General features: G+C 37.6%; 1 protein-coding gene across 3 annotated transcripts in view; it reads left to right on the forward strand.

Moving 5' to 3' along the window:
• The window catches only part of TBC1D4 (TBC1 domain family member 4), a 227,868-nt gene that overhangs the window by 66,221 nt on the left and 147,201 nt on the right, over positions 1-14,446 (forward strand). The window contains exons 1-2 of one of the 3 annotated variants that reach the window (XM_066237877.1): positions 9,745-9,783; positions 9,880-9,962. The exons of the other annotated variants lie outside the window; for them this stretch is intronic. Of the exons in view, the coding sequence (XP_066093974.1) occupies positions 9,765-9,783; positions 9,880-9,962 (102 nt within the window). The 5' untranslated portion in view covers positions 9,745-9,764. Of the gene's footprint in view, positions 1-9,744; positions 9,784-9,879; positions 9,963-14,446 lie in introns of those variants that run through there. 3 annotated transcript variants of the gene reach the window in all.

Raw genomic sequence — 14,446 nt, forward strand, 5'->3', positions numbered from 1 at the left:
TACTGGACTCAAGGACTGTGCACACTGTAGCTGAGTGTAGATGTTTAAAAAAACTATTTTTAACAACTTTTTTGTTTTGAAATAATTTCTACATAATCGAATGTCAAAATGATCTGGAGATGTTTTCTCTGAATCTGTGTACTCTAGTTGACCAATGTCACCCTGTTAAAATTAATTGTCTAAATAAAAAAATAATTTCAGACTTACAGAAACATTGAAACATTAAAAAGAATTCATATTCCTTTTGCTCAGATTTCTCATTTGTTAACATTTTTGCCAAAATTCCTTATAATTTTCCCTTCAGATATTTTTACATATTTTAATGAATTTTTTTGAACTATTTGAGATGAAGTTGCGCATGTGATGCCCTACTAACCCATTACCGCTGTATGTTTTTCCTAAAAACAAAGACACTATTATATATTGACAGTGCGATCATCAAAATCAGGAGCTTAACATTGATCTATTACCGTTTAATACATAGGCCTCATTCAAATTTTATGATCTCCATGATATGCTTCATAGGTCCAGGATTTTTATCCAATTCAGTTGTTTGTTATATCTCTGTAGTCTCCTTCAAACTGGAATAGTTCCTTAGTCTTTTCTTCCCTTTCATTACCTTACTAAGGCTATCTCTCAATTTAGGTATAATTTTTAGAAGAAATACCACAGATGTATGTCCCTCTTAGTGCAGCATATCAGGAGGCATACAATGTTGTTTTGTCCCATTACTGATGATGCTAACTTTTTAAAAAATTGAGATATAATTGCATACAACATTATATGGTGATTATGGTGATGCTAACTTTTTCGCTTTGTTAAGATGGTGTCTACCAGGCTTCTCTAGTGTAAAGTTAATGAAATTTTGTACTTATAGATTGATAATAACTATTTGTGATGAAATATTTCAAACTTTTACCCATTAGCATTCATTAATGATTCTTGCCTAAATCCATTATTACTATGAAAATGGTGAAATGGTAATTTTTTGATTCCTTAATACTTAATATATTATTTTGAAATGTCTATGTGCACAAGTCTCTGTCTCCTATTATGTTCTGTTTCTACAATATAAATATTCTGAACCCTGCCTGACCAGGTGGTGGTGCAGTGGATGGAGCTGTGGCTTGGGATGCTGAGGAACCAGTTTCCAAACTATGAGGTTACCATCTTGAGTGTGGGCTCATCTGGCTTGAGCGTAGGCTCACCAGCTTGAGCACATAGTCACCGACTTGAGCTGTGGGATCATAGACATGACCCCATGGTCGCTGACTTGAGTCCAAAATTTGCTAGCTTGAAGCCTAAGGTTGCTGGCTTGAGTCCAAGGTCACTGGTTTGAGCAAGGGGTCACTCACTCTGTTGTAGCCTCCCGGTCAAGGCACATATGAGAAATCAATCAATGAACAACTAAGGTGCCACAACAAAGAGTTGATGTTTCTCATCTTTCTCCCTTCCCGTCTGTGTCCCTGTCTATTTCTCTTGCTTGCTCTCTCTCTCTCTCTTGCAAAAAAGTAAATAAATAAAAATTTAAAAAAAGTCTGAACCCATAATGCTAATACAGATTCAGGCACATTGTAGATAATCAGTAATTATTTGTTTAATTTATTGAATGACAAGGCAAAAAACGGCCATCTAACTATTTGCAAATAGTTCCTGAAGAAAGATCTTTGGTAACAGGACACAACATAAAATTCCTTTTATTTATTTTTATCATGACCTCTGTTGCCTAGCCCTGCTCATTAGAGTAATGAAGATAATTTAGAAAACTTAGAAAATGCACCAAACTTTTCTGTAATTCTACCATCCATATGCTTAATAGATATATAACATCTGTTTTCTTCTCAAGAATGAAAAATACACAGAAATAAAGAGCCAACACTCAGACTGCTCATAATTTGCACATATTAATACCAGCTTCTACAAATCAAATAGCAAATTCCAAATTTCTAAATCATTTTCTGTAATTGATTAGAAGTATTTAATTAAGCTGTTGAACAGCCCATTACAGCCTGGTTCCCCCCTCCTCATTTTTTTCTGAAGTGAGAAGCAGGGAGGCAGAGAGACAGACTCCCACATATGCCTGATGGGGATCCACCCGGCATTCCCACTAGGGGGCGATGCTCTGCCCATCTGGGGCATTGCTTTGTGCAACCAGAGCCATTCTAGCACCTGAGGCAGAGGCCACAGAGCCATCTTCAGCACCTGGGCCAACTTTGCTCCAATGGAGCCTTGGCTGTGGGAGGGGAAGAGAGAGACAGAGAGGAAGGAGAAGGGGAGGAGTGGAGAAGTAGACGGGGCTTCTCCTGTGTGCCCTGGCTGGGAACTCAACCTGGGACTTCCATAGGCTGGGCCGACTCTCTACCACTGAGCAAACCGGCCAGGACCCTGGTTTCCTTTTATTGTCTCTGGGACACCTCCAGGAGTAGTTTAGCTTAAGCTTGCAAGGAACTGAGTTTGAGTCCAGCTCATTTTAAACCACACGAGTTAAAATCCACTTTTTCTTTGAGTGAGAAACAACCAAGATTTTTTCAGTTATCGTGCTGGGATTGTGGGAAGTCGTGTAGGAAGGCAAGTGCGAGCACACACCCCTAGGGGTGGGGCCACACGGGCCCTATTGAAAGGAAGAGTGCGGGCCAGGGACAGTGGGCTGCTCTGCCCCAGGAAGAACCCTCGAGGGAGCTAGTGTTCATATCTGCACAAACCAAGGGGCAAGTAAAGGAATGAAAGATTCAAAAGAGAAACAGCCATCTGCATGTATAATAAACATTTGGTAAGTTGTGATTTCTCCATCTGTCCCCTGATAAACTAGAATACTAAACTGCTATAAAGCAACACATTTTACAAGAAGCCCCTCTAATGATCTCTTTCCCAGTTAAACCAGTTTCTCATCTGCTTTCTAAATTCCCGTGGAGACCCTTTGCTTATGTATGGGCAGAAGCCTGGGCTATAAGAAAGAAAAAAGATTTTGGAGTGTGTGCTTGGGATGGGATGAGGGAGCAGTATAGAGTGTTTTGAAAAATGGCCTATTTAATTTAGCAATCACAAATTCATTTATTTAATATTAAAGCAGTGAAACAGTGCTAAACTAAACTCCGTTTTTCAGACTAGAAAGTTGTCAGCCTTTAAAGTACTTGTGTGTTTCATAGTGAAATAGGAATGTCTTCCGACTTAAAGTGTAAACTGTGTTATCTCTTTATTCAGATTACAGTGTAAATTTTGTGATGTTCAGTCTCAGAGTAAATCTATAGTAAGTTACAGGTACAGCTACTCCAAGAGTATTTCATGTGAGCTTTGAATCTCAACTGTCCTATGTATTTGTCATTATTTTCTTTTATTATATTCCACAGGGTAGTAACTTCACTTTAGTTATTCTTTGATTGCTTCTCATACATGCCTTGATGGGTGGGGGAAGGTCTTCAAGCTGAGCTAGTGACCCTTTGCTCAAGCCAGCATCTTTGAGCTTCAAGCCAGTGACCTTGGGGTGCAAGCCAGCAACCCTTACATGATCCTGTGCTCAAGCCAGCACCCATGGCCTTTCAAACCAGGGACCTCAGCATCCCAGATTGTCACTCTATCCACTGTGCCACCCCTGGTCAGGTGTTCCTCTTTTTCCATGTGGGTATTTTTTGAATACTTCATTCTGTAGATTACAAAATTAACCTAAAAATCTATTCAATTTCTTTAGGACTACTCTATACTCTGAAGTCCTGTAGGTTTTCAAACTGAGGTTTTTCTAAGTTCCTCTTTGCATTTAAGTGTTGGCTTAATCCGTTTGTGCTGCTATCACAAAATATAGACTGGGTGGCTTATAAGCAACAGAAACCTTTTTCTCACAATTTGGAAGCTGGGAAGTCCAAGATGAAGGCATTGGAAAATTCATTATCTGGTGGGGGACACTTCCTGGTTCATAGATGCTTCCTGGTTCTCTCTATAACCTCACAGGAGGAGCAAGGGAGCCCCCTGGGGTCTCTGAGGGCATTAATCCCATTCATTCGGGTTCTAGTGTTAGGACCTATCACCTCCCAAGCTCCCACCTCAAAATGCTGGCACACTAAAGGAATGTTTTAACATGAATTTGGGGGAATGGGCACAAATATTCAGTCTATAACATGTATCTTAAGGTTTAAATTAAATTTTTTTTTCTAATTTGCCCCAGGTTTTTTTTAATTCTTTTTTTTTGAACTGTTTTACATGAATTTAAAAAGCGTGTTGGGATCATTTAAATTAAAACCTTTTATTCTATGTTAGCAAGGATTTTTTATTTTGAAGAAAAATTGTATAGACTTTATTTTCTTTTTTAAGTGAGAGGAGGGTGAGATAGACAGAATCATGCATGTGCTCTGACTGGGATCCACCTGAAAACCCTGTCTGGGGCCGACACTTGAATCAATGGAGCTCTGTCCTCAGTGTCTGAGGCTGACGCTCAGACCAGCAGAGCAATCCTCAGCGCCTGGGGCTGACGCCTGAACCAGTGGAGCCACTGGCTGTGACAGGAGAAGAGTGAGAAGGGGGAGAGAAGCAGATGGTTACTTTTATGTGTGCCCTGACCAGGAATTGAACCTGGGACTTTTGCACGCCAACCAACACTCTATCCACTGAGCCAATTGGCTAAGGCCTGTGTCGACATTCTAATCTGATAGAAATACAAATGCTCAGGAATGGAAGTCCTGCTAAATCACGTAAGGTTTGTCAGGCCCTGAAGCCTTAGATATACAAGGTCAAACCAGAAGATCCAGAAAGCTCTGGGTCTGCCCTGGATCACTCTGTTTTGTAATCACATCCCAGAAGTTCTGTTCCATATTAGGACTTTGGGTTATTAATTGAACAATGGAACTGAAAGTTTTCCTTTCAGTGATGGAGATTATGAAGGGAGAAAGTTTGCTTTGTATCTCTAGATTGTTGATTTCCATATTTACTGAGTTTATAGAGTAGGCATTTATGATCATTTTAACTTTGCTTTACTAGGTTACCTGAAAGAAAACTACCATCAAACATAAAGTAGTCCTGGCTATGAAAAATTAATGATAACTTAAAACATCCAATGGAATAAAATGTTTAAAAAATATTGATAATGATACTTACTGACTTCATGGGTCCTTCTGTGTAATGCAGTGTTCCTCAATCTATTTGCGTTACTCATATATAATTTTTCTCCCGGGATGCATATGGGATAACAATTAGCATTTATGCAGTCATCATTAAAATGGAAGTGTTTCTGTGAGAGTATCTTAATCTGTTTTAACTCCAGAAGAAAATGAAAGCAGTAGCTAACAGGGCCTGGATGGGTAGCTCATTTGGTTAGAATGTTGTCCCGATATGCCAATGTTGAGGGTTTATCCCTGGTTAGGGCACATAGAAGAACCAACCACTCTATGCATAAATAAGTGGAACAACAAACTGATGTTTCTTTCTCTCTCTCTCCCCCTAAAATCAATAATTTTTAAAAAAGCACTAGCTAAAATATTTAGACATGATTTTAAAAGTATTTTCATATAAATTATGTTATTTGAATCTCACAACTGCCTGGTAAGTAGTCAGGACAGAAGTATTTATCTCGGCTTTACAGGTGGGAAAATCAGTTGTAGATTGGGCACCTGAACCCTGTATAACTATATGAACCAGAGCCACCCCAATAAAATGAAGAAAAATACCATGCTGAAGATCGTATACCAACTTTAATGACGGTTGGAATTAGAACACAGAATTCTTGGCTTTTTTTCTTTCAATAAATGATGTTCTCTTTATATAAAGGACTATTAAAACTTTTATAGAAGGATATTGAACTTTACATTAAATTGCAACATAGGACTTCTTTATATAGCCAATTTCCATTAACATTGGTAACTTAATTTGTTGGTGTTTGATTAAAGGGGTGCTTTTATCATTTTTATATTGGAGTTTTAGAAGGCATTGTTGATGATGTCCTCAGTCATGGGTCTGTAGTAAAAATGTGTTCCCTTTGCTTTGCGGTACGTCTCGACTCGATCTGGTTTTTATATTGCTGCCTAATGAAAGTTTTGGCCAGTGGACAGTGGTCAAAGGCTGGTGATGCCAGGAGGTGGAGTTTTCATGTGGCATCTGGAATTGTCCTGTAGCTTTACAATGACGTTGGTCCACTTGAATAAAGCTGTCCCTGAAATCTGCCCCATGGCCACTTGGTTCATTCCCTTATTGCTTCCTTTAAACCTCATTTAATTTTTTGCCTGATAATTCTTATAACTTATTTAATATTTTGTTATAGGCTTGTTTGTAAAACAAAATTTTGACTTTCTTATTTTCTTATTTGGGTGTGATACTCTCTGGAGACCATCCCTCCCAGTGATCCAGTAGCTCCCCTTTTGGGTATGCAGAAATGTTTAATTTATATTTCATGTTGCTCAGAAGACTCTTCTATTACTGTTAATTAAAATTTACAGCCATTAATATTCTATAAATGTTTAGTGGGTTCTCCTGGAAAAGTCATGTAATCCTTTAGTTTTGAGAGTCAAATGTTTTATCACTAGACAGATAATTGAAACAAAGTAGTTACTTAGGAGCTGTATCAAAACGTCACTGTTCCCAAACTTTTCAGTTTGCTTTATTTTTGCATTATGGCTTCTGATAAATTCTGCACGATATACTTTTTATTAAAATGCAAAATAAGATTGCAAAATGAGCATTGACCATTAAACATAAGAGGAAATATTAGATTTTATGGTTTGTGAATAGTTTTTGTAGAAACTGACCTAACTTTTTGGGCACATGTAGTGGAACTGATTTTTCATTGGCCATAGGTGTAAACAAAACAAGACAGGAAATTTATAGCCAGTAGGAGGAGGGAGCCTGCCCATGGAGAGCCTGGCCTTTGATGAGGATGGGTCCTTTTTTGGCGCTCTGGAATATGTATACCCCTAGCATCTACACATACTTTATCCAGACCCAGGAACTGAATAGATTTGGACAACCGAGGGTGTTTGTCTTTTACTCTGTGTGGTTGGTAAATGTAACCCTGGGACAGGATTAAAGACTCATGCTTATCTGCTCTTTTCCATCCACAACCATTGATAATGGACATGACTTCCAATATGAGTAAATACCATAAGCAGGTTTGCATTGTTTTCCTCTGTTTATGAATTCATTTATATAAAAATGCCTCTATCTGAACATGCATCTACACATATGTGGAGGCATAAAATGCTAAGTTTTATAAAAATTGCTATTGTGATATTTCTTGATACTCAGACACTATGAAAAGTGCCTAGGATCTCATTAGAGGCGTTCTTGTTTTTTTTGTAGCAGGTGATATTTAATGTCATGAAAACATAATGTGATGATTTTTATTTTTCAGTGATGCTTGAAAATAAAAACACAAAACGGCTCATACAGAGCCAGGATTGTCACCACTGGTGGCTCTGGGTGATGGTAATCTGGGCATGCGGTATATGAGATTTCGTGATAGTGGGTTGTTCAGCAGTGGCAGTTTCCACAGTTAATTTATTCTTATCTCCAGGATGCATGCATTTCGAGGCAGTGGAGCTCCCATCATTGTTATTTCTCTGAAAGATAGCCATTAAAGACCAGAGCTTTAAGGGGTGGAGACTCTGGAGCCATCGGAAATGTGTGATGAAGGGGTCCTGGGTGACAGCTGGCCTTCTTCTCTCTACCTCTCCCTCATCTGCTCTGAAGATGTTTGTGGCAGGCTTTGGTCCAAGAAGGCACCAGGTTTTGTAATATTGCCTCAGATGCAGTGTGATTTCATTTCAGAATGGACAAGCGAGCCAATTCAAGGAGCTATGTCACCAAAATCCACTTGGGAAGAAAATTGTTCCTCGATGGTCTATTATATTTTTGTTTCTGTTATGTTCAAGCCCTGATTCTATATATAGGGTGTTTTAGCTTATAAAAATATTGTTTCTTTTCATAAGAGCTAGATGTAATTATGATGTATTGATTCCCGACTTGTTTGTTTTTCTTTTTTTGTGTGTGTGTGTATTACTTTCTAAAAAGTATATTTTTAGTTTATTGGGATGACATGGTTCACTAAACCATACAGGTTTCAAATGTACAGTTCAGTATAACACCATCCGCATACTACATTACGCACCCCCATTTCAAGCAAAGTCTCTTTCTGTAGACTTGTGTGTTTTTCTAGAAAAATCTAGTTTAGATCCGGTTTTCCAGTATTTATTATTATATACACATAATTTTAAAAAGTAAGCTTGGAAAAGAAACATGCTAAGGGGTATGTGAAATGTGAAATTTTTCATAGGTAAAATTTCAAATAAAAAATCTGATTTGATAATTTACATCAGAAATTAGTGTCACAAAGAGAACTAGATAGAAGGTGACAGAGGACAATCTGACTTTGGGTGATGGGTATGCAACATAAATGAATGACAAGATAACCTGGAGTTGTTATCTTTGAATATATGTATCCTGATTTATTGATGTCGCCCCATTAAAAATAAAATTATTAAAAAAAGAGTAAATTATTGATCTGATGCAATTACAACAATGGTATACTTATGTTCAGACTAAAAATTACAAATGTGCATACCATGTTTATACATAGGAAATGTGGAAAATTTGAAAAGTAGAACTCAAAGTAGTATGTTCACTTGCTCATATAGTCAGTCAGTAGTGATTGTAACTTTATTTAAAGTGTGTGTGTTCATGGCCTGGCTTGTGGTGGCACAGTGGGTAAAACATTGACCTGGAACGCTGAGGTCACTGGTTCGAAACCCTGGGCTTCCCAGGGCAAGGCACATACAGGACTTGGTGCTTCCTGCTTCTACTTGCTCTCTCTCTAAAATGAATAAAGTCTTTAAAAAATAAAAAATTTTTTAAAAACTTGAAAAAAAATAGTGTCAAATGTATAAAAACAGGTACATGTTTAAGATTTGTCTCTTGAAATGAAGCATTTATACTGTAATCTGAGAGTTTTGCTGGCTTTATTTCTTGCACCCCCCAAAAAAACCCCTCTTTTAATAAGCCATAAAAACCCCCACAGTACAGAAGCACTGCAGGCGTAAGGCTGCTTATTATATCCTCTGTTAAGTTTTTATACTCGTAGAGAATACCAGTTATTGAATACCAAGTTTTATACTATTTAATACCAAGTATTAAGTATTTATTTCCTGACTTTATTTATTTATTTGATTTTAATTTGTGTTTACATAGATTCTAGTGTCGCCCCGAATGCATCACCCCTCCCCCGTATTCCCCTCAACATCTCCTTTGCCCCCCTCCCTACAGCACCCTCCCCCTTCCCTTCAGCTTTATCCCATCCTATCATCCCCTTTCCCTCTGTTCTCTTTTCCTCTGGTCCCTTTATTTTTATGATTCATACTCTCATAGTCTATACCTTATTTGAGCCCTTCTTCCTGTTGATAAATTGTTAGAATGTTTCCCAAAGTGCACAGAAATTAATGAATAATTTACTCCATTATTATGACAAAAGTAATTTAATATTTTATTTTTGCTCCTTTAACCAACACAGAGCAAAAAAAGAACAGAAATGTACAATGTGTTTTAAAGATTTTCCAGTTAAAGAGTGACTAAAGCACTGTGGAAATTCTGAAGTGGATGTAAAGAGAAGTGAGACCAGTGGTCGCCTTCCCGTTGGAGGTCTTAGAATTCTCCTGAGGGCAGTGGTGTGTGTGAGTAGTTCCCAGTTTGAATGCAGGCCGAAGGTCAACTCCCAGGGAGATGTAAATACAGAAGGAAGCCAGCCAGCCTCAACCTTCAGTGTCAGGTTCACGACCTGCTCTCAAAATTCTGTTTTAATGATGCTGATATACACAGGTACTTAAAAATTCGTGTTTTGCAGATATACATTCTTTCTACTTTTATTGAAAGATCTTTTATCAGGGAATGTTTTTCCTTTCATGATGGTTTTAGACACCAAAAGTCTCTTGTGGTTATTGCCAGACATCGGATTGTGCAGAACGGCTTCCAAGCCTGCCTGTGTGTTTGCCCAGCAGGTAAGAAGTTGAACCAGTGGCTGAGTACTTTCTTGAATTTCATACCAATGTTGCCAGAAAATGAATTAAATTTGAGATGAATGAAGAGCAAGCATTATTTGATTTATGTATGTTTGTCCTAATATGTCTAGAATCATAGGATTGGCATAGCCAATCATAACTAAAGGTTAACTACCTCCCCGTTACTGGCTGTTTGCATTCTTTTGTGAAATCACTTTATAATAAGAATCACTCCCTTATTAGTTTTGAAAAAAAAATGGTTTTACTTAAGCATTATCTAAAATAATTTTATAAAAAAGCAGTTTAAAAAGCCAGCTTTATTTACTGACTTTTCTTGGAGCAAGTATTTTCATATAATATTTTTAAATTAAATTTTATTGAGAGAGAATAAAACCTGTGGTATAAAAATAAAACAATGACCTAGCCAAAAGGAATTATACAAGAACGGCCTTAAAAGAGAGACTCAGCAGAAAAAGTAGCCGTGGAGTTGCTCTATTTTGGAGGTTTTTGTCTGTAGTCCTTGCAGAGAAGTCTTCCTTCCTCAGCCTTCAGTACCTGGAATCAGTAGAGTAATTAATGTCTGGAATTGATTGATGTCGTCACTTGCTTGGGTTTATGCCCCCTCCAATTTATTTTATTTTATTTTATTTTTTTGTATTTTTTTTTCTGAAGCTAGAAACGGGGAGGCAGTCAGACAGACTCCCACATGCGCCCGACGGGGATCCACCCGGCACGCCCACCAGGGGCGATGCTCTGCCCATCCGGGGCATCACTCTGTTGCGACCAGAGCCACTCTAGCGCTGGGGCAGCGGCCAAGGAGCCATCCCCAGCACCTGGGCCATCTTTGCTCCAATGGAGCCTCGGCTGCGGGAGGGGAAGAGAGAGACAGAGAGGAAGGAGAGGGGGAGGGGTGGAGAAGCAGATGGGTGCCTCTCCTGTTTGCCCTGGCCGGGAATAGAACCCGGGACTTCCGCATGCCAGGCCAACGCTCTACCACTGAGCCAACCAGCCAGGGCCCCCTCCAATTTATTTTTATTTTTATTTTTTTACTTTTAGAGAGAGAGGTACAAGAAGGGAGAGAGATGAGAACATCAACTTGTAGTTGTGGCACTTCAGTTGCTTCTTGTATGTGCCTTAACTGGGGGGCTCCAGCGGAGCCTGTGACCCCTTGCTCAAGCCAGTGATGTTGGGCTTCAAGCCAGTGACCATGGGACCATGTTGATGATCCCACACTCAAGCCAGATGAGCCCGTGCTCAAGCCCGTGACCTCGGGGTTTTGAACCTGGGACTTCAGTGTCCCAGGTAGACACTCTATCTACTGCTCCACTACTGGTCAGACTCCAGTTGGTTTTTTAATCTCCTTCCTTTTTACAGCTTTACTGACTTAAATTTTTTTTTTTAAGAGAAAACTCTTTTTCTTAAATGTAACTTCTGTAGCAAGGCAGTAGTCTTAACAAACCACTTCTTGTTAAAATCAGCACTTCCTGTATTTTTATAGCTCTAATAACCAGGGGAAAATATACATGCTCTTATACCACATCCTTTTGGAAATAAGTTATGTGGAAATTTACTGAGATATTTCCCAAAGACTTAATAATCAGCTTTAAACAGTAAAGAAAAACTTAAATATATACATACCTAGCTGTATAAGTTAAACATTAATGTAGATAGATATATTACAATAAAACTGTAGCTATTTTCTGTTGACTGAGGGCAAATGCCAGCTCCTCTCTAGACCTAGTTGGTGATTACTTTGGGCTTATGTTTCTGTTTCCAATTTAGAGTGTTTTGCTTTTGGAAACTTCCCTCCCAAAATTAGCTCTGGTACAATGCCATTATAATATGCTTTCTCTGTCGCCAGGTCATTGGCATAGCTAGTAGGGAATGCAGCTCAAAAATGGGCCTGATTTTTTGAAGTTTAATTTGAGTAAAAACTGTAAGGTATATTAAGTAGAATTGATAAACAAATGGTGGCAAGACATACAAAGTAATAAAAAACTAAGGCAAAAATTCACTTTAAAATCCAAAAGTAGCTGGTTACTTGATTTAATTTTTTATTTTGCTTGTATAGAAAGATTATAAAATTAAAGATCTCATAAATATTTTGTGATATTTATAAATGCATTGAGGGTTTTTCCCCTCAGTCCCAATTTTTATTAGAAAAAAAGTAATTTTTTAGGAGGCATATTATAAATGCCCAGAGAATATCCTTCTCCCAGTCTTTCTGGAACAGTTTTGAAAGTATTTCAATAAATGTATAACAAAAGTACAGCAGTTTTAAAAAAGATATATTTCTTTTTTCTTTTTTTTATTGACTTTATTAGGGTGGCATTGATTGGTAAAATTATAGATTTTAGGTGTACAATTCTATAATACATTTATATGTTGCATTATGTGTTTCAAACTTATAAAGGAAATAATTTTCTTTGATAATGAAAAATGTATAGGAGAAAGTCTCAATATTTTAAAATGGACTTCCACTATTATCTGATTCCAAAGTTAATTTTTTTTATCTTATATAATTAACAAATTTTTGCTTGACATACATATGCTTATCAAAGAGTATTTTAAGATGGAGATAAGTTAAATATTTAGTATTGGATCGTGTGTAACATACAGCTGCTCATCTTGGTTATGAGAAAGGGAGGACGACATCCTCTAGCTGCCACAGAAGCCGTGGTCTGCTAAGTGGAGGCATGAATTATTTTGATTTTTTTTCCCTCTTAAAACTATATATAGCATCCCAGAGGACTCCATGAGGTCAGGGGACAGAAGGATTCAAGTTTGCTCAGTATTTCACAATGTGAATCAGCAACTTTAACCCCTTGGAATAAGGTCTGTGATACAACAATGGGTGACATGAAAAATAACAGTTCACTAAATTTTCATTTTAGTGCACAATCTTTGTATCCCATATACCAGTGGGGGGGGGGGAGGAAATGTCTTTGTACAATACTGGATGAAATGCAAGAACAGAGAACCCAAGTGGCTGATTTATCCCAGTGCCAGTGATTAAGCTAAGCCAAAGCGTTAACCTTAGAACAAACACATCTCTTTTATAGGTTTAGAATATGGTTTCCTTTTGCTGAGAGGGTTTTTATTTTCAGAGCAATTCCTTACTTATTTTTTAACATTAAAGGAAATGAAGTACAAGTAGCTTTAAAGCCTAAAATGTTTTATTGAAAATGAGATTTATTAGAGTTCTCTTTGACTAGTCTGTGAAATACTGATTCATATTATGTTTTTCTTCATTCTACCCACAGCCAATACAGTAACCATTAGTGCTCCTTTGAAGTGTAATTGTTCTTAGCAAAAATAATTATTCTAGAGTTCTTGTTATAGGAACAGTTTGTAACAGGAAAGCATGTATAAATATACTACAAAGAAAAATTTAGTAACCGAGTTTCCGATTCTTCAAGAAATTCCTGAGGACTCTATACTAGGCCCTCAGGGGTTGTAAAAATGAGAGTGACCCAACTCCTCCCCTTGAGGACTATTGTGAACTCACTTGGGGTATGAGATCACACAGTTAGCCAGTTAGAGATACTGGACATGGTGTCGGAGAGACCAAAATCAACAACAGAGATGTTTCTGAGGATGGACAGATTAACGTGGCCAAAAGGGTAAGAAAAGGCTTTGTGAAGAAAGGAAGTGATTTGTTTTATTGTTATTGTTTTGATATGTCATTTCTGTCATCATGAGATTTGCAGAAGTACCTTAAATACCTGTGGTGTGATGGTGCCATTCAGTTCCCAGTGTTTTACTTCTCTGAAAGACACTTGGAAAACAAATTTGGCAAACGTTGCCAAAATGTTATTAGTGCTTTGTTTTGAATGTGCAGGTCATTTTTCTGTTGATAAGCAAACATCTAAATTTTGAATGAAGAAAGATGTTTCTATTGTTAACTGTTGGAATGTCTAAAATCAGGCTCTTAAGCAGGTATAAATCTGCTTAAATCATTCCTACTGCTTTGTGTTTTGCATTTATTCAAACTGTTTTCTGAAAGCCTTGTTTAACTCTTATACATGCTACATTTCTTCTCTAGAATGTGTTCTCCTTCCTGAATGACTTACTGGTTTTATGTTTTCTTGTACAGTTTGCTTTCTTCCTGTCTTGTTGGTATCTGCATATTCCATTCAAATTATTGTTGGGTAAAATTCATAAGGATCTCACAAGGCATAATTGTGTGAGGTTCCCGGTATTTCAAAATCTTTGTTATGTCTGATTATGTTCTAGGAACCTATCTTCCTGTAAATAGAAGTATCTTGCTTATCTTCCTGCAAATAGAAGTATCTGCTCTTCAGGTTGCATTAAGTACTTCTAAACTTCCTGCTTGTTTGCTTCCCCAAACCCCCACTTGAGACTCACGTGGTTTCAGCTACAAAGGGTAGGATACCTGCATCCAGATTTTGTTGATTACTTATTAAAGTAGCACTCTAAAAGGAAACTCAAACTTTTAAAATCTAAAACTTATGCAGACTCTA

This window comes from Saccopteryx bilineata, chromosome 6 (assembly GCF_036850765.1).
Source record: "Saccopteryx bilineata isolate mSacBil1 chromosome 6, mSacBil1_pri_phased_curated, whole genome shotgun sequence".
Lineage (NCBI taxonomy): Eukaryota > Metazoa > Chordata > Mammalia > Chiroptera > Emballonuridae > Saccopteryx > Saccopteryx bilineata.